At 42.1% G+C, this 18,569-nt stretch overlaps 4 protein-coding genes and 3 long non-coding RNA genes across 7 annotated transcripts; 3 read left to right on the top strand and 4 right to left on the bottom strand.

Annotated features, from left to right (window-relative positions):
- Window positions 1–13: 13 nt before the first annotated feature.
- Window positions 14–1,010, bottom strand: LOC145704089 (uncharacterized). The gene is made up of 3 exons (XM_081781523.1): window positions 498–1,010; window positions 319–449; window positions 14–278 (listed from the first exon to the last, which is right to left on the bottom strand). Exons 1-3 carry the CDS (start codon window positions 645–647, stop codon window positions 179–181), a joined length of 381 nt encoding a protein of 126 aa, XP_081637649.1. The 5' UTR covers window positions 648–1,010; the 3' UTR covers window positions 14–178.
- Window positions 1,011–1,558: 548 nt separating this feature from the next.
- On the top strand, window positions 1,559–4,757 carry LOC145704087 (kinesin-like protein KIF3B). The gene is given in 9 exon segments (XM_081781521.1): window positions 1,559–2,153; window positions 2,298–2,441; window positions 2,481–2,671; window positions 2,719–2,798; window positions 2,904–3,254; window positions 3,548–3,663; window positions 3,746–3,931; window positions 3,972–4,160; window positions 4,205–4,757. Coding segments are annotated over 9 exon segments (2,199 nt in total). The 5' UTR covers window positions 1,559–1,610; the 3' UTR covers window positions 4,604–4,757.
- Window positions 4,758–4,785: 28 nt separating this feature from the next.
- On the top strand, window positions 4,786–12,248 carry LOC145704086 (serine/threonine-protein kinase MRCK alpha-like). Its single transcript, XM_081781520.1, has 14 exons — window positions 4,786–4,911; window positions 4,956–7,061; window positions 7,112–7,268; window positions 7,348–7,791; window positions 7,834–8,192; window positions 8,237–8,419; window positions 8,461–8,806; window positions 8,847–9,121; window positions 9,167–9,266; window positions 9,310–9,523; window positions 9,614–9,794; window positions 9,839–10,047; window positions 10,100–11,720; window positions 11,766–12,248. Exons 1-13 carry the CDS (start codon window positions 4,840–4,842, stop codon window positions 10,251–10,253), a joined length of 4,800 nt encoding a protein of 1,599 aa, XP_081637646.1. The 5' UTR covers window positions 4,786–4,839; the 3' UTR covers window positions 10,254–11,720; window positions 11,766–12,248.
- A 1,179-nt stretch (window positions 12,249–13,427) lies between these two features.
- Window positions 13,428–15,211, top strand: LOC145704088 (small ribosomal subunit protein uS3A-like). The gene is made up of 4 exons (XM_081781522.1): window positions 13,428–13,624; window positions 14,279–14,542; window positions 14,639–14,833; window positions 15,044–15,211. Exons 1-4 carry the CDS (start codon window positions 13,484–13,486, stop codon window positions 15,152–15,154), a joined length of 711 nt encoding a protein of 236 aa, XP_081637648.1. The 5' UTR covers window positions 13,428–13,483; the 3' UTR covers window positions 15,155–15,211.
- Window positions 15,212–15,233: 22 nt separating this feature from the next.
- Window positions 15,234–16,110, bottom strand: LOC145701720 (uncharacterized). Its single transcript, XR_014134280.1, has 3 exons — window positions 16,095–16,110; window positions 15,957–16,053; window positions 15,234–15,400 (listed from the first exon to the last, which is right to left on the bottom strand). It is a non-coding gene; the product is annotated as an uncharacterized LOC145701720 (long non-coding RNA).
- A 472-nt stretch (window positions 16,111–16,582) lies between these two features.
- On the bottom strand, window positions 16,583–17,603 carry LOC145705504 (uncharacterized). Its single transcript, XR_014134599.1, has 3 exons — window positions 17,517–17,603; window positions 16,941–17,085; window positions 16,583–16,896 (listed from the first exon to the last, which is right to left on the bottom strand). It is a non-coding gene; the product is annotated as an uncharacterized LOC145705504 (long non-coding RNA).
- Window positions 17,604–17,800: 197 nt separating this feature from the next.
- LOC145705695 (uncharacterized) lies at window positions 17,801–18,249 on the bottom strand. Its single transcript, XR_014134626.1, has 3 exons — window positions 18,139–18,249; window positions 18,001–18,076; window positions 17,801–17,880 (listed from the first exon to the last, which is right to left on the bottom strand). It is a non-coding gene; the product is annotated as an uncharacterized LOC145705695 (long non-coding RNA).
- Between the last annotated feature and the right edge of the window lie 320 nt (window positions 18,250–18,569).

The following is an 18,569-nucleotide window of genomic DNA, read 5'->3' as shown; positions in this document are numbered from 1 at the left end:
TGATTTTGTAAATTTGAATGTGTAGTGTTTTTATAGAAAGTACAGGAAGATTGAAGAATGTCGATAAGAGTACAGAACAGTACAGGAACATATTTTTTTGAACGCACACATATGTGTTAGTGGCGTCCTTAGCAGCTGCTGCTTCGGGCGCTTTTGGTGTTTTCTCATTTTTTTGTTTTCACTTGTCGAAGATATAGTCTGATGGGTAGCGATCGACATAGTGGAATCTTCGACGGACGTAGGTCATCAACGAGTCTTCTTCGCAAACAACCATTGGGCTAATGAAGGAAGTTTTTACTTTAGATTCTTTCGTCTTACCAAGTAAGGGCAAGCATTGGCCAGGCGTATTCTTTCAAGCCGACGGGTTTCAGCTTGGATCGTTTCACTTTGTACATGTTACCCGAACCTGCCTGGACGTAGAATTCGTTTGCTTCGCATCCATCTGCGTCCTGAGTGAGTTCATACAGTCAATGAAGTAATAGCAATGTTTATTTTACCTTGAAAAGGTTTGACTGATAAAAATCAACGAAAACGTCTGGTCTGTAAAGAGTCTTTGGCTCGGCAGGAACTTTGAATCCGCTCTGGTAGTCTTGAGAACTCGCAAAATTTTGCTCCTTTTGGTCTTTTTTCGAGAAGTAGCCTCCCATTTTTTTCTTCTTCTCTTTAGCTCTTCGTCTTGCTCATTTATTCCTTGTGGGGTGAACTGAGTGGAAGGTCCTTTTCAGCAAATTAGACAGAATTTCTGACGCGGCCAATAAGCGCGCGCGTAGGTTGTCTGCCCTCTGAAAATTTACGAACTCTGAGAATCTCCTGATTCTCGAAATTCACGCTCCGTCAACTGAGTGGGAAAAGTTGATGGTGAACTTGTCTTGCTGTTCTATTGTAAAGTGTTAACAATTTGACGATGCTAGCGAGACTTAGCCAGATTTCCGTTGATTGTTTCAAAAGACGAATAATTACTACTTGAAAAATTTATAAAACTATCAGTCAATCATTGCGAACGATTTGCAGACTATCTGTAGATGGATTGTTCCGTCTTATCACTTTCCAGTTTACTACAGTTCATTGACTGAACGAGGCGCTATTGGCGCATCGTAGCCAATAAACACTCCTTTGAGAAAAATCTTTCAATTCAAAGGATCGCCGATAGGAGATTCTAGGGATTAACAGCTTTATATTCAGCTTTTACTTAGAGGAGAAACTCTTACTACAGTACGAATTTTCACTGTTTGTTTAGTCACGATTTTGTTGTCGAGTAATTGCAGTAATTTGACAACTGTACGTGTGATTCATTATTTCAAAAATCACAAGATAGAAAACTCAAGCACCAGAAACACACGTCACAGTTGAAAATTCAACAGCTTGAATGATTTAAATTTGAAAAAAAATGAAAATAAAGTCACTTGCATTGATCGTCATGAATCAGCATTTTTTGTGATAAGAAGACACGAGCACTGCCCAGTCTCGAGCAAATTTGCTTTGAAAATGCCGCAACTAAGACGAAGAGAAATAAATTTGAATTATTCTCTGTACTTTTACTAATAGTTGATTATTTCAGAAAGAAATCGAGAAAGAATTGAAATATTGAAAAATCGTGGAAGAAATAAAAAATGGGTAAGCGGGATGAAGATTGCGTTCGCGTACTCGTGCGATGCCGCCCAATGTCCTCGAAAGAGCAGCAGCAGGGACACAAACAAATCGTCCAAATCGACCAGAAAATCTGCCAGTTGTCGATAACGAATCCAAAAGTGCACAACGCCGATTCCGAGCGAACGAGAACATTTACCTTCGACTCCGTTTACGGGCCAGACTCGACGCAAGAAGAACTCTACGAAGAAAACTTCCGAGGACTGGTGAATTCTGTCCTCTCGGGCTTCAATGGAACGGTCTTTGCTTACGGCCAAACTGGCACAGGAAAGACCTTTACAATGGAAGGAGTACGATCAGATCAGGCGCTAAAAGGGATGATTCCCAGAGCATTTGACCATATCTTCACGCATATTTCCCGAACCAAAGATGAAAAATACCTTGTCCGAGCGAGCTATCTTGAAATCTATCAAGAAGAAATCCGGGATTTACTCTCAAAAGATCAGACGAAAAGACTGGCGCTGAAAGAAAGAGCAGACACTGGTGTACAAGTTAAAGACTTATTGGCACCGGTTTTACTTTCTTATTATTATTCTCTTTATTCTTTTGATCATCAAAACACGAGAAGCCGCAAGCGGCTTGGAGTATCAGCGAAAAGATGCAATTCTAAGACGCTAAATGATGACAATTGTCAAAAACCGCGATAATAGTCTTACGTCGTGAAAAATGTGCAAGACATTGAGCACGTGATGAACGTTGGAAATCAAAATCGTTCAGTCGGCGCGACGAACATGAACGAGCACTCTTCTCGATCTCATGCAATCTTCACCATCAATATCGAGTGCTCAAGCAAGGTAAAAGCGCTCTCCTCTACATCAAATTGATGATCTCAGAATGCAATCGGCGAAGATCACATCCGCGTCGGGCGGCTCAACATGGTCGACTTGGCGGGATCGGAGAGGCAGGCGAAGACTGGCGCCGCTGGTCAGCGTCTCAAGGAGGCGACGAAAATTAATCTTTCGTTATCTGCACTTGGAAACGTCATCTCTGCGCTGGTCGATGGCCGAGGACATATTCCCTACAGGTTTGATACGATTAATCAATTATTTTCACTTTCATGGTCAATTTTAGAGACTCGAAGCTGACCAGACTCCTTCAAGACTCGCTGGGTGGAAATGCAAAGACAATTATGATCGCCAATCTTGGCCCAGGTAAAATTGGAACTCAGAATAAAAGAATAGAAGAATCCGAATAATGACTGCATGTCAAACTTTGAGATACTCAAGACGCTTGTGCATTTATCCGCCTTTTTATAGCCAACTTTAATTACGACGAGACAATCACGACTCTGCGTTATGCGAATCGAGCGAAAAGTATCAAGAACATTCCGAAAATCAACGAGGACCCGAAAGATGCGATGCTCCGAGAATTTCAGGAAGAAATTGAGAAGCTCAAACAGAAACTCGCCGGCAGAGGCGGAATTCCTAGGAAAAGCTCTTTGATTCTAGCGCAAGAAACCGTTTTCTGAAGGAATCGTAGAGCTTGAATAAGTGGAATGTCTGAAGAAGAAGTTCTCGAACTCAAAAAGAAAGAAATCGAAGAAGCGAAACACCAAACAGAAGAAGAAAAGGCAAAACTTATCAAAGAAGCAAAAAAGAAAGCAAAAGGTTTCCTTGTTTTGTCATTTCGGTTTCAAAATTAGAATAATTAATCAGGTGGTTATTTACTTTTATTTGGTAAGAAGTGAATACAGACCGTATATTCTTCAAATATAACCATATCTTGCGTGAATATTTTTTTATTTCCGCAGTTTGGAAATACATTCTACTACCAAACTACTTGATTTTCCGTAGCAGTATTTCTGTAGCAATTCAAAAGTCGCCAGTTCTTTTCAGAAACATAAAAGTTAAAGTAGGCTAGCTTAAAAATCTCTTTTCTTTGGCAAAACTCTCTTTTTCAGAGCTGGAAAAGCAAAAAGAGAATCAAAAGCAAATGGAGAAAAAGCTAAAAACAATGCAAGAAAAGCTTCTTATCGGCGGAGTTACGATTCTGGACCGGACGACGCAGCAAGAAAAGGTCAGATTGTAAATTATAATTTTGAATGTTTAATGAGGCTAATGCGGGTGAAAACAAGTGCTAAAAATAGGTTGTTTTATAGGAACTAGAGGTGAAAAGGAAAGAACTAGCGGAACAAAGGTTGAAAGAGCGAGAAATTCAACTGAAGCTAGAAGAAGCAGCTGAAAAGGAAGAAGATGCGAGGGAAAATTTTAACACGCTACAACAAGAAGTCGAGATAAAAACGAGAAAACTGAAGAAAATTTACAGTAAACTACAGAACACAAAGGTAGATCACATCATGTTTCGTCAAATAACGCTTTGGAAAGGCTGAGATTGATGAGATACAAGAAGAGCACAGGAATCGAATGAGAGAGCTGGAACAAAACCTGGATCAGCTGATGCGCGAGAGCAAACTTTGCTCCGTGTTTTTAGACAATTTCATTCAGCCTTCAGACGTCGCCAAAATCGAGAGTCGCGCCTACTTCGACAAAGACAAAGATATTTGGAAACTAAAGGTATCTCTAAGCTCTGTTCTTTTATCATTGAATTCTCGCTTCAGCCGCTTGCTTCTGGGATGGATACGATGATGAAGCGTCCAGTAAGCGCTCTTGGCAATCGAAGACCAATGAGTCGATTTTCACGGGACATGGCAATTGAAGAACCGACCAACCCTCGCTATCGATGCGACAATATCCTTATTCTCGAACTAGAACTGCCAACGCGAACAACGAGGGATTGGGAAGGGCCGGATCCAGATGGACAAGGTCTCCTCAGTCTTGAGAGGGGTGGAGAGCCGGAACCAGATGAAATGGTAATTCAAGCAGCTCCAGGAGTCTTTAGAAGCAGTTCCAATCGGCAAAAATCGTCGAAATCGCACCACAGTTCAAAATCCTCCCGAAGCTCTTTCAAAGCGACCGACCAAAACTTCCCTAAATCACGAGGCCTTGTTCCCAGATAAATACAGCTATTACAGAAAGAAAGATCAAGCTATTTTTCTTCAAAACTGCAAAACTGTATGATGTCGCTAGGCATATTTTTATACTTGAATCATGAAATTATTTTCTGTAAACACTTTTAGTTCTACTGTTTCTACGTTAAATGTTTATTTTTCACGTCGCGAAATCTGAGCCCAGAATTTATAGATGTCGAATTGAGATCGGACATAAGTGAAAACATAAATCTCGGACATTTAATATGTCAGATGTAGCAGTTTCGCCTCCAAGTAGCAGATTACAACTACTTGAACAACTAGTTTTATGCGCAACGGTAAATACCGCCCCTTGACTGGTAAACTTAAATGAGTTTTGAAGACACTTGACAGTGGCGACCAACGAGTACATGGATTCTCATACGAGACACTCCTGGATGTCCTGCAACTTATCCACAATGAACTTACAGTCTCAAACATCAAAAACGAGCGCCATGTCTCGGAATTCCTCGACTGGTCGCGAGCCTTCACCCAGAAGGTCAACGAGCTCAGGATACGAAGATCGGACTTTGATTTAGTCCGAGTCATCGGCAGAGGCGCTTTTGGTGAAGTCGCCGTTGTTCGAATGAAGGGCTCGAAAAAGGTGTTCGCTATGAAGACGCTATCAAAGTGGGACATGCTCCAGCGAGCGGAAGTTGCTTGCTACAGAGAGGAACGAGACGTTCTAGTGCGCGGTGATAGTCCCTGGCTCATAAAGCTACACTTCGCATTCCAAGACCCGCGGTACCTCTATTTTGTTATGGACTACTACGCTGGCGGTGATCTGTTGACTCTCATCTCCAAGCACGACGACATTCTTGAAGAGCACGTTGCTCGATTCTACTCCGCGGAAATGGTCGTCGCCATCGATGCACTGCACGGAATGGGATACGTTCATCGAGACATAAAGCCAGACAACGTTCTCATAGACAATCGCGGCCATATCAAGCTCGGAGACTTTGGATCTTGTCTACGAATGCGTCGAGACGGGACGATCTGGTCACGCACGTCAGTAGGCACGCCAGACTATATCTCGCCAGAAATCTTGCAAGCTAATGAAGACGGCCACGGGAGATATGGCAAGGAATGTGACTGGTGGTCCTTGGGTGTCTGTATTTATGAAATGCTTTTCGGAGAGACGCCTTTTTACGCTGAAGGTCTGGCAGAGACTTACTGCAAGATTATGAACCACACCGAACGTTTCTCCATCCCAGATGATGAGATTGAAGTTTCAGAAGCCACAAAGGAGCTCATTAGAGGTCTTATCTGCGATAAAAGCACGCGAATGGGTCAGATTGGAATCGACGAGTTCAAATCGCACCCTTTCTTCGCTGAAATAGCTTGGGACAACTTGCAGTCCATCAGACCGCCATATGTTCCAGAAATCGTTGGAGAAACGGACACGTCAAATTTTGATGTCGACGATGAAGATGCCAGAATAGAAGCTCATCCACCAAGTCTCGGTAATGCTACTTTCTCGGGAAAAGATCTTCCTTTTGTCGGTTTCTCTTTCAACAGAGAGTCGAGACTATCCGATTGCGGAATGGAGCGACTGTTTAACGCTGGAGCTGGAGCATCCAGCCGGCAATCCGAATCAAGAGCTAGAAATACCGACACGCAAGAAATAAAAGATCTGGAGGACAAAGTACGTTCGCTTGAACTTGAAAAACAATCATCACGAAAAGAGTCCTCCGAGCTTCAGAAACTCCTTGAAACGCTAGAATCGAGGCTGTCCTCCCAAAAGTCTGAGATTTCAGAGCGTGAACAAAGCGCGACCGAGCTACAAACGAAAATATCATCTTTAGAACAAGAACTTGAAACGTTATCAAATGAGAAGAACCGCGACCAGATAAAAATCCAGCATTATGAAAGTTACGAGCGCGACTTGAACGCAAAAATAGAGTACTTGCAGCAGGAGCTGCGCAGCTCTGAACATTCCAAAAATTCACTTTCCGACGAGCTTAATATTGTACAGCAGCAGCAGCTTAATGATCAGCAGCGTATCATCACGTTACAAGCCAAATTCGAAGAGCTTTCCAACGAGTCGGCTTTCCATCGCACCAAAGGCAAAGAAGTCAAACACCTCCAACACGAGCTCGACGCCGTCAATTTGCGTCTAGAAGAAACCTCGCAAAACCACTTATTAGAAATTTCCAAGACAAAACGCGAGTACGAGGAGCAAATCAACGATCTCCGCCACAAAGTTGAAGAAGAAAAGAACGAAAAAGAACAAATCTACAGAAACTCGACAAACGAATTCGAGCTGCTTCAAAACGACCATTCTCAAACGAAAGAAAAGCTAAAAGAAGCGACTGCAGAGCTTGTCGCACTTCGACAGAACTTGAAAGACTTGGAAGAACAAAAAGCCAAAGAAAATGAAGGCGTCGCGGAGAGAAGTGAATGGGAAGAGCATTTGCGCTCTATTATTCAGTGGGTTCATGATGAAAAGGTACTTTCTAGGGGCTTAATTTCCGTTTAAATTGCATCTAATATTTATAGGACGCCCGCTCTTATCTGGACAATCTTGCCATTCGAATGTCAGATGAGCTTGAGTCCATTCGAAAAGCTCGCAAAGAAAACCCAGAAGAACCTATCGCTCATTTTGAAAACAACGTCCAAAATGCAAAAACTCAAGTGACCCCGGGCGACTCTAAAGGTAGGAAATACAACGCTGATTAGCTTGTTAGCTATCAGTTCCGCCTTAATGGAACTTTAGTACTGACACTTGTGTTTAGAAAACTGGAAGACGCTACGTCAAACAAAAGTCAAAAACGCTCAGATTTTGGATCTGAGGAGCGCTCTTCAGACGCAACTCCAGAAAACGTCGGAAGTAGAGCATGAAAACACCCTCCTCAGAAGAAAGCTTGAAGAAGTCGAGCAAGATCTCACCCAAGCCAGGATGAAGATACAGGACATCGAGCAAAGCTCCTATCATCACAGCGTATCCGATCATTCGCCTTATCCAGACAATGGTCGATTTGGATATGAAGATTCTGACTCTCGATCTGGTCGCTCTAGTCCCGTCGGGCAAAAGTCTGCGCCGTCTCAAGTTGGAAAACTGACGGACAGAGATCTGTATAATATACCAGCGCGGGGTATTCCAGCGAAGCAACACTTGTTCATGGTTCGGACATTTTCAGAGCCAACTCAATGCCAAATCTGCGCTACATACATGACAGGTAACTCACTACCTTTTTCAAGATAAAAAACTTTTCAAATAGGCTTATGGAGACAAGGCGTCATTTGCAGCGAGTGTTGGCTTCCTTGTCATATTAGTTGCGCCAAAGACGCGCCTCAACTTTGCCCCGGATCCGAAGAAAATCAAACCTGGCCTAATCAAGTTGGATTTGAAATGATCGATCTTGCCAGAAATCAAGGCACAGTCATGAGCGGCTACGTGTCTATTCCCAAGCCAAAAGGGGTGAAAAAGGGATGGCAGAAGCACTTCGCCGTCATTACTGGAAACCGATTGATCATGTTTCCGCTGAAAGATACAAAAAATCAGGAAATTCTACAAGTGCCAAATATTGTCGTTGATCTCAAAGATCGATTTTTAACCGTTGAAAAAGTTGTCCAACAGGTAAATCTTTTTTTCAATTAGATTTTTTTTCAAATTCATTTTAGGACGTTATCCATGCAAATAAACGAGACCTTCCCAATATCTTCAAGTTGAGCTCATGTTCTATAAACAGAACAGTTTTCGAATCTGTTCCCTTCCAGTTCAATTCCTTCTTAATAATGTGTGGTGCCGGAGACAGGCAAAAATGGATCTCTGCGATAAAGAAAATGCACGACTTGTTGATGAAGGTTAGACTCGTTCTGAGTAACTGATCGTTATTTGTTTTCAGCATCGGACTGAGCTGGTCCCATCGCTGGGATTCTTCGAAATTTACGATCCAAACTTGGTTCTTATCAAAAACACTCACTGTGCCAAAGTTATCGACAGAAATCGAGTTCTTCTTGGCACCGATGATGGGCTTTATTGTGCAGAATTGGCAAAAGATGAATTTGTTAGGATAGCAGACAAGCGTGTTTCGGACATCCGACTGTGTCTCGATGTTGATATCATCACGATTATTTCTGGAAACAGAAAAACGGTCCGATTGTTTCCGATTTCTGCTGCTATCAGCGGCCATTATGACCAAGAGCCGCCAAAACTCGAGGAGACCAGAGGATGTTATAATATGGCAACAGGTTATTTTTGCTATTCTACCTCTTACGAACTCAATTCTAGGGATGTATAAGCACGGGCAAGTAGCGTTGCTCGCTGTTGCGAAACCCAAACATGTTCTTGTATATGAAATGTTTCCCTCGACGGAGCTTCGGACGTCTTTACCCCGTTATCGCAAGGTCAAGGAGATTCCCTGCGAAGCTCACGTTCAGTTCCTTGAAATATTCAACGACCGCGTCTGTATTGGTACCGAAACGGGAGTCGCTTTTTATTCAGTACAGGCAACTGCGCCGCTTTATTTGCTCAATACGCAAAACAATAACCATCCTTTGTACCAGGTATTTGTCTGTTAAAATTTCCTATCTCCTTACTATAATTATAAGCTTCTAAATTACCGACCAATGGACGTCCTCGCTGTTGTTGATCTGAGCCCCGCTTACGAAGAATATCTCGTCTGCACTTCCTCCTTTGGAATCTACATTTGTAAGCCTAAAATTTAACAACCTTTTAATCTTGGAACTTCTAGCGCCCGATGGAAGCAATCGTTCTCGCCAATCTGAGATCATGTGGACCAGTCCACCGATTTCAATAAGAACGCTTCGTTTGGATGATGGTTCTGAACAGCCACAATGTTTAGTCGTTGTTTACACCGAGTCAACTGTAGATATTTACGATGGGTACAAGGGAACCTGGATGCAATCAATAAATGCTAAACGAGTTCAACCTCTCGAAAGTTCTAGGCGAGGGTCTATCAGCATGTATTTTCAAATTTTCAAACGTAATTTTAAAATATGTAATTGCATTTGATTTCAAATATAACCCATTCTAAGTGCACAGTTATCGATACACACCTCCGATGAGGACCAAAAGCGCCTGTGTATTCTTCATTTTGAAGCTCAGTCAGAAGAAATTCATCTACCACAGAAGATTCGCCCGAATGGCAAGCGAAACCTCCAGAGAGTCGGAAAGCGGAAACTTATCTACAAATCAGCTGATGCTGAAAGATCAAAGGTAAAATGGCAATTGGTGAACTAGAAGCATGATTTCATTTTTAGTCGCTGCGTGGTCAAATTCAGGAAGGTGGGAAGGTGAGTCTCATCTCCGGACCATCTGATTTCCGTCACGTGACGCACATGGGCCCCGAGTCTGGAATCCAAATGATGTCAACAGAGCCTGTTGCGGCAAATCGAAAAACAAGCTTCATTTCCGGCCCCTCAAATTTCAAGCACGTCTATCACTACGGCCCGGACGATGCTAATCCAAGGTAAGCGCCTGTTCTAAAGCCTATTTTCTTAACAATCATTCACCATCATCAGCCAGTCTCTGCAAAGTACAGAACGTTCTCTACTGACCTCCCGTACGAGCCTAATCAGGAGTACGAATAGCTCTGAGCTCTCCGAAAAGTCGCCTCAATCGAATAGCATTGAAAAGCGCTACGCCCGTCGATCTGGATACTTTCCCGAAGACTGAAAAGTCCAGAAACAAGATTTTGATACTCTTTAAAGCCTATACTATCAACTTATGAAAATGAGTTCTAACTTAGAACTTCTAAGCCTCTTTTTTAAAGCATTATAAAGCCGAGTTTACTCATAAGTACCATTCAAATAACAAAAAAAATATTCAACTGCATGCAAAGCTCCAAATTAAGACCACTTTTGCTTTCTGTAAATTAATTTAAATTACTTCCTATCGCCGCTTTTTTTCATTGAATTCCACTGTCTTCATTTGAGTGTCTCCCAATTCTCTCAACTTCTAGTTCAACTTATTCTTCTTATTCTCTTATGCCTGAACATTTACAACTTTTTGACTGACGCCCTTACTTCGTATTGGCACGACACACACCCATGCACTTCTAAAAGGTTCAAATACGACACGATTTAGTTTAATTTACTTATTTAAAAAGAAACTTCCTCAAACTTTACTATCAACTCATCAATATTATGTCCACAATAACTTATCCGAAAATTATTTTATCGTCCTTTATTTCTTGTACAGTTGCTGATTGTCCATGTAATTTCACTATTCACCTCTGCCTCAAAAGCTTTACTTACCAGTGCCTTATTGGCTTTTTACTTTCTAATTCTAAACTAATGGATGCTGACACTTACTGGCAAGGGATGTTGATCGTGGTATGAGCTCTTTGTCGCTCGACTTTACTAAAGTACTCATCTTCGATTTTCATCCTTGATTCTGACTGAACTTTGGTTGGAAAACGGGCAAAAAGCTAATGAAAACCAACTTATCATATCATAGTTTTCTGAATAAAATACTAGCGCCCAGTCTCATTCCGGCCCCATTTCATTCCGGTTCTTCAGTGACCCATCCTCCCCCTTTCTTCGGTCCCTCTAATGAATCATCGAGATTTCATCATTCTACAAAAAAATCAACGTTACTATAAAATTTAAAAAAGAAACATTCTCGCTCCTCTAACTCTTCTGTTTGTTCGAGTTTTCTTCAATTGAAATTTCTTTCTTCCAATTTTTCGAAGATTTCTTTTAATAAAAATTTTCTTATTTTCTTTCCTAAAATTGATGATACCAAGTTTGTTAACTCACTTCTATTCCGAGACTAAACAACTTGTCTCAAGTGAAAGCAGAAATCTCAATTGACTTGAGAAAACAATAAACTTCAGATATTCTTACTTCGTATTATTCAAAACGATTTTAAAGACGAATGTAAAACGAATCGTAATCGGACCAGAATCGGATAGGTAAAGAGTGCGAAAAATAAGAATGTCTGGAACAGACATCTCCCAGTATGCCTCTACTTCGTCCGAGCCTGAAGAGAGCCTCGACTATCTGTCAGACGAAGAGACGAGAAAACTGGAGAAATGCCCGATTTGCCTAGTTTCGCCATTTACATATGTGATGACTTTGTGCAGCCATAAGTTTTGTCTCAGGTGCATGTTGAAAATGTGGGAGTCGGAGAATTCCGAAAGTAAGTTCTTCACCCTCTTCTCTGTTGTTTCTGTTCAATTTTCAGACGAGGGAGAAGAGTGGGTTCCCTTCTTCTGTCCAATCTGCCGCGAAGTCGTGACACTTCTGAGTTGGACTTCAACCGACGCGCCGATTCCTCAAGAACTCCGGAATTTCAACTCGCTCTATCGCAACGATTCGGGCTACTCTCGACGAACTGTGCCCTCAAGACGACCCTGGATCGTCAGTTTTCTCGTCTACTTGCTCGTTTTCATCCAACTGATGCCTTTTCTCTCGACACGGTTTACGCTAAGAAGCACCGCTCTTTCGAAAAATTTTAAAACCAAAAAGTCCGCGGAAAAGGACTTTTATTCATTTCGATAAACCGGATGATAAGCCAATTGTTGGATTCCTGTACCCACAAACTTCAGTCAACCCGAATCGAGGTCATCTGGGATGAAAATAAAAACCCTTTCTACAAAAATAACTTCAAAGTAAAAGTAGTGTTTTCACACGAACGCTGTATTCAATAAAAATTTGCTAAAACTTATTTTCTGGTATCTTATTATTTCCCGCGCTAGAATGGGAAGAATCGGAGTCGGAAGATCACGAATAAGATGAGTTTACGAACAGACGATTGTCCGATTTGTCTGGAAAACTTGACGGAATTGGAAACCTCCTGTGGCCACCGCTTCTGCAAGAAATGTCTTATTCAAGTAAGACCCCAAACTCGAGGAATCGATGAAGAGATTGTAGGTCTGGGAAAGCGGGCGGCTCTTTTCTGCGATTTCATGTCCTCTCTGCCGGACGGAAATTTCAACACTTCAACCAGACGAAACGGAAAAACCCTCCCTCGATGAGCGAATTATTCTGTACAACTGGAAATTTGGAACCACTGCCTCTTGGACAGATTTCGTCCGCAACTTGCCGCTTTTACTCAGGGACCGGATTTTCTTTCCGATTTCTAACAATTTCCTTTTCTCGGAAAATCTCTCGAAAGATTGGCGCTTCGTGATTTTTGGCACTTGTGCATTTTGGGCGTCCGGGATCAAAATACTGGAACCGAGCTGCTTGCTTTCTTCGCCTTCTTATTCGTGCATATTCTGTTGTATTTATCATCATTCAGTTTCATTGCGTTTATCTTGACGATTCTAGTGGTCTTCATTCCTCTCTTCTTTCATATTATCTTCGTGCAAATCGACACTGATACTTAGTAACAGCTTGATTATACTGGTGAAAATTAGGATTTGATTAAATGTGCAATAAATGATCGAAAACACGCTATTCAAAAAATTTCAAGGAAATTCTTATGAATCCTTTCGGCCAAATGTTTTCGTCGTAAAAGAACCTCATCTTCGAAAACTATTTAAAACGAAAAATATGGGTAAATGAAGGAAATTTTTTCTCGAATCTTCAAGAGCCAGTTTTTCGCGTTATCGAATAGTAGAAAATTCGAATAGTAGCGTTTTCCTTCACAATCTCGCGTGACCGTAACGTGGGCGCCTGGATCAGCCAATGAGCGCACGCGCCAATAAATGCGCTCCGAGAATTTTTCTTTTGGCTTGATCGCCGATTTCTTCCTTTTCCCCATTGATTACTGTAAGAGAGATCTGACTCATAGAAGATTATTTTCAGAAAAAGAGATATTATAAGAAGATCTCCGTCAATTTTTATCGTAAAGGGGGCTTTTCGTTTAGGGGAATTCCTTTATTTCTCGGGACAGATTTAAAAATCACAGAATTGATTGTTTTGGGTTGTAGACTTGTCTCGGACGATTAAATAACCATGGCCACTGCTTCTGCCAACATCTCTAAGAAGAGAAAGCACGTCGCCGAAGGTGTCTTCCGAGCCGAACTCGACGGATACCTCCGAAAGGAACTCGCTGAGGATGGCTACTCCGGCGTCGAAGTCCGAATCACCCCCAAGGTTAACAAAAGACAAAATGAATGCTTTATCAATTAGTGAATTTTGTATATAGATAACGAAAAGATGAAGTAAAGTCACATTCTCAGGGCAAAATCCTAACCCCCAGGTTTCTCATGCTTATTAGAAAGCTCGTGATCTGAGGAGTCGAATGGTATGTTTTTTGGGGTCTTAGTCATAGAAAATAACGTCATTCTGGGTGACTGAAGAGGCATATGGGGACCGGAACCTGTAATTTTTAAGTTCTCGAGCTGCTCTTTTACATGAGCCTAAAATCAGAATACTTTTATATACAAAATTAAAAGTTACAGGTCCCGGTCGGTTTCAACCAATAACACGGAACCTATGACGTCATTTGTGATGACTAAGACCCCTAACTTATACCATTCGACTCGCCAGATCACCGGCTCTCAGAAAAGCATAAGAAACATAGGGGTCAGGATTATGTCCCGAGAATGTCATTTTCATTCATCAAAACTACCCTAAAATTACAGAGAAAAGAGTTGTTGATAATTTCTCTAAGACAACAAAGTTGAAGATCTATCACTGAAGATTCCGTGAAATCAATTCAAACTTTATTCTAGTAAATTGCTTGAATTTTCCATAAAAATTTTTTTGTGAAGATTTGAATTCAAAATCATTGACTTGAAATTTTAGCGAACTGAGATCATCATCCTCGCCACCCGAACCCAGAACGTTTTGGGAGACAAGGCCAAGCGAATCCGAGAATTGACCGCTTTGGTCCAGAAGCGATTCCAGATCAAGGACGGCGCCGTCGAGCTCTTCGCCGAGAAGGTCGCCAACCGAGGTCTCTGCGCCATCGCTCAGTGCGAATCCCTCCGATACAAGCTTGAGGGTGGTCTTGCCGTCCGACGAGCTGCCTACGGTGTCCTCCGATTCATCATGGAGTCTGGAGCCAAGGTGATAAGCAAATCCATCTTCTTTATTTTCTTCGCGGCCTCTCGATTTTAAAACCGCGAATAAAAGTAAATCGGGAATTATAAAAATCAGTTTTAGGGTTGCGAAGTCGTCATCTCTGGCAAACTGAGAGGTCAGCGAGCGAAGGCCATGAAGTTCACCGACGGACTCATGATCCACACCGGTCACCCCGTCACCGAGTACGTCGACACCGCCGTCCGACACGTCATGCTCCGACAGGGTGTCATCGGACTCAAAGTCAAGATTATGCTCCCCCACGACCCCGCTGGAAAGGTCAGTTTCGCTCCTTCCAAAAGATATTCGATTTCGCACGTGCGCCGCGGCTACAACGTCCGGCTTAATCTTAGAGAGCATGACGTGAACCGACTTTCCCACAGCGAATAATACTGGAAAGCGTTGCGCAAGTCGAACAATCATTATTCAGAGCGTTTCTAAATGCTACAACGCGTTCAAAAAGGAACAAAAGTGACCTCAAATTTCTAGGTTGGACCTAAGACCCCCTACCCCGATATCGTCGAGATCCGAGAGCCCAAGGAAGAGGTCATCCCCGTCGAGCAGCCAGTCGCCGCCCCAGTTGTCGAAGCCTCCGCATAGGGCGCTCCCTTTTTGTCTTTCAAATAAATGTAAAACAGAAAGCGGAAATAAGAAAAATTGTCGTTTATTGAATCGCACTTCAAACAGGTTGATTGTGAAAGCAGTAGACTATTTTAGTTGTCAGGTGGATCGTCGATCATTCGAAAATTCGACGCTTTGTCCAGCATCTGTTTTGTCAGGATTTCACTCAGACGAGAGATCTCAGAACGCATTTCACTTTGAAAGGACTCTTGGCGCTCTTGAAGTCTGAATGATAAGTTATTAGCAACAAATTTTAGCATGGAGATGAACCCTAGGGTTTCTCTCTTAGGTAATTGCGGGTCATCATCGCCCGGGCCGATCAGGGTTCGGTATTTTGAATTCGTCGAAAAATTCGCCAATACACGCAGCGAATATGCTCTTTTCTTAAGCGAATGAGCGATTGTTCGCGAATCGCCTATTCGGGCGAATATTCGCTCGAAATTGAGCGTACAGCCCTGGATTGGCTGAACTCCAGGGCCGCGGGCGAGAAAAGGGTGGCGCCCGCGAGCTATAAGGTTATTTGGGGGGTGAAAATAAAATTATAGGCTGCGCAACGTCAAAGCCCGACCAATCAGAGCGCGCGGCAAAGCGAATATTTGAGAAATTCGCTGAATTTCTGAAAAATTCTCCGAGAAAATTCGTTTTCATTCGTTTTGCATATTCGCTCATTAGAGAATATTCGTAAACGAATAAATATAAATTCAAATGAAAAACGAATAATTTTGCGAATTCAAAATACCGAACCCTGGGGCCGATATTCATTCCTTGAAATTTTTCTCACCTGTCTAAAAACACATTAATGCTTGAGCTGTTCGACGGAGCTTTCTCCTCTTCGACAGTTTCGTGAATGCTTGACTCGTGCACGCTCACCCGCGACTCTAAGAAGAAAAATATAGTGTCAATGAAATCATAAAGGAACCTACTTCGCCGCGCATTGAGAGTGGAGTGCGATTGAAATGAGTTCCGTCGCATCAAGCAAACTGCAGAGTTGCTCTTTATCTTCTCCTGAACATGGCCGTCCTTCAATTCGGCCTGTGACACGACGACGTCAATCTTTGGCAAAAGCGGATTTGCAAGAGACAGCCGCCGACCAACACTTACGTAGATTCAGATTTTCAATCCTCAATAATACTTATCTCTTTGTCTCTTTAGTGAATCTTTCCTGCTGTTAATTTCGAGCTGGTCTTTTCGAGGATCTTGAAGGTATGCAGAAGATGATCGCTTGACACCATTGATTTTTTCTGTCGAGCCTGCCTTTTCTTTCTGCGATTTGGCCTTTTGAACGGCTCTCATCCAACGATCAGATGTTCTTTTCGCCGTTTTTTTTCCGGAAGAACGACGCGTCGGAGAGGATTTGTCAAATATAATCAGTTGAAAAATTATCAAATTGAAAATCCTGCCTGTAGAAGGAAATCCACTTCACTGTAAGTATTGTGTCTAGCAAGCTTGTCCTCTTGCGTTGTCGGTCCAATCTTCACGATTTTTTCGAGCTCGTCAAGTTTTTGCGAAATGAATCGAGTCTCAAGAGCAGTATTCTCCTGGATAAACTCTTTCTCCATAGATGCTCTGTCGAAAAGTTTCTAGGTCTGTTATTTTTCCTACGAAAGAGTGGTTGGAAACTGTTTCTTAGTTGATCAGTTTGGGCTTTGATTTTACGCCATCTCCACAAGCTATCCGCAAATTTCTGCGTGAGGTTCCGCTGTTGAAACATTGAGTTGTATCTTAACAGACGATCCAAATTCATTTCACTTGCGATAACAAGAACCTAAATTTGATCTTCTCGGTGAATGAGTTGTCCACGATATTGCCAATGCTTATCCGCTTATTCTGCAATTCAACGTCAAAGCGAAACTGTTTCCAGGCGCTTTGGATAAGCTGTGCCGCAGCGTGTTGGCGAATCTTATCTGAACCTTAATATCGTTATGGAAATGGCAAAGTAAGCGGCGGAAAAGCAAAATGGTAAATCCTCGTTTTGGGCATTCAAGACCTTATTAACTACAAACCAAAAGATACGTTGCAGTTGTGACCGAAAATACGACACTGTTTTTGGCACTGATTTTTCAGTTTTTTTAATCGAGTTCGCCAAGATCATCAACGGTCGAAAAGTTGCGATTTGACACAAAATAGCCCTTCTAAGAAAATTTTGACGACCAGTAATTGAGGTTGAACAGCATCTAGATTCTAGAATCGACGAAATTGAATTTCAGAGGTAAATATTTTGTGATTTTGAATCAAACTCGTGATGTGTCTTATTTGCGGCCACGACTGTATTCAATTTCGCAAGCATGTCTTTGCAAGCGTGGGTATTCAACAAATACATGCAATATGGATATGTACGTACGTTGGTGTTCCATCGACACCAAAACTCTTTTCTCTTCCGTTGGAATTTGTAGCGCTTCCGAAAGCACTCCAACAATTAGGGCTGTCAGCACGATGCCAGACAGAGAAAGGATGGAAATAATCAATCTACGTTAAAAGTGAGCAGTAGATTTCTACGAATAAATCACCTTGACAGGCCGAAGTAAGGCGTAAAATCTCCATAACCAAGATTTGTAAGCGTCACACCTTGAAATGTTGTACCGAAATTCGATTTTCTTTGCCTTTTATTAAATTTTGCACCAGTTTACCTATCAGCCAAATCGTATCTCGATATTCCATGCAGCTTCCATAGACACGTTCGAGCGCGAAAACAATGTAGCCGACGGCTTTAAAAACGAGCTATCGCTTGAAATTATCTCCCAAAAATAACTACCCAGTTTCTTATCGAACAATAATGACAACTAAAACGTACTAGAGCAATTTTGAAAATAAGATCAACCCGCCACCTAAAACATTGAAGAGATAGATAACGGTGAGTACAGGGAGCGGCTTCTGGAGGAAATAACTCTTTATCAGGAATGTCTGAAAGGCTCGATTAGTGAATTGCCAAGTCATCGACAAGTGTCGAAATCTTTGGATCGAACCTTGGAAAGCTTGACACAGGCAACGACTTTCAGTATCTCCGTCATACGGTTGTATCGCATCGGGTGATGCTCGCGCATAAACTGATTTCCGTTCAGTATACGAAGCATACGTGTAGTACCCTTGCTTTCGACTTTTTGTGGCAAATTGCAGATTTAGCTAGAAGTGTATGCTTTCGTAACTGACAGTCCTTGACAATGTGATAGAGCTTCAAAAAACTGAAGAGCTGCACTTCGGCCGGCCATGGAGATGGAAAAGGAGGAACGTGGAGGGCGTTTAGGACTCATCATAGTTTCGATGAGGATCTTTGAATAGAGGTTTTCGGTATTTTTCTTTTAGAAGAAGCTGCATTGAAGATTTCATTTTGTACGAAACTAGTTCAATCATGAGATTCGTCGTGAGTGGTCCAAGAAGCAGTGACGATTGTTCCTGG

The sequence above is a fragment of the Oikopleura dioica genome, chromosome PAR (genome assembly GCF_907165135.1).
Source record: "Oikopleura dioica chromosome PAR, OKI2018_I68_1.0, whole genome shotgun sequence".
NCBI lineage: Eukaryota > Metazoa > Chordata > Appendicularia > Copelata > Oikopleuridae > Oikopleura > Oikopleura dioica.
The sequence above is the reverse complement of the archived record's forward strand: the minus strand, read 5'-3'. Positions and strand labels throughout refer to the sequence as shown.

Coding starts and splice junctions, on each gene's coding strand:
- LOC145704086 (XM_081781520.1), top strand. CDS start 4,840: ATGTCAGATGTAGCAGTTTCGCCTCCAAGTAGCAGATTACAACTACTT. Junction 7,269..7,347: donor GACCCCGGGCGACTCTAAAG/GTAGGAAATACA, acceptor ACTTGTGTTTAG/AAAACTGGAAGACGCTACGT. Junction 8,420..8,460: donor TGCACGACTTGTTGATGAAG/GTTAGACTCGTT, acceptor ATTTGTTTTCAG/CATCGGACTGAGCTGGTCCC.
- LOC145704088 (XM_081781522.1), top strand. CDS start 13,484: ATGGCCACTGCTTCTGCCAACATCTCTAAGAAGAGAAAGCACGTCGCC. Junction 13,625..14,278: donor AAGTCCGAATCACCCCCAAG/GTTAACAAAAGA, acceptor TTGAAATTTTAG/CGAACTGAGATCATCATCCT. Junction 14,543..14,638: donor TCATGGAGTCTGGAGCCAAG/GTGATAAGCAAA, acceptor AATCAGTTTTAG/GGTTGCGAAGTCGTCATCTC.
- LOC145704089 (XM_081781523.1), bottom strand. CDS start 647: ATGGGAGGCTACTTCTCGAAAAAAGACCAAAAGGAGCAAAATTTTGCG. Junction 450..497: donor ATCAGTCAAACCTTTTCAAG/GTAAAATAAACA, acceptor GAACTCACTCAG/GACGCAGATGGATGCGAAGC. Junction 279..318: donor CCAATGCTTGCCCTTACTTG/GTAAGACGAAAG, acceptor TTCCTTCATTAG/CCCAATGGTTGTTTGCGAAG.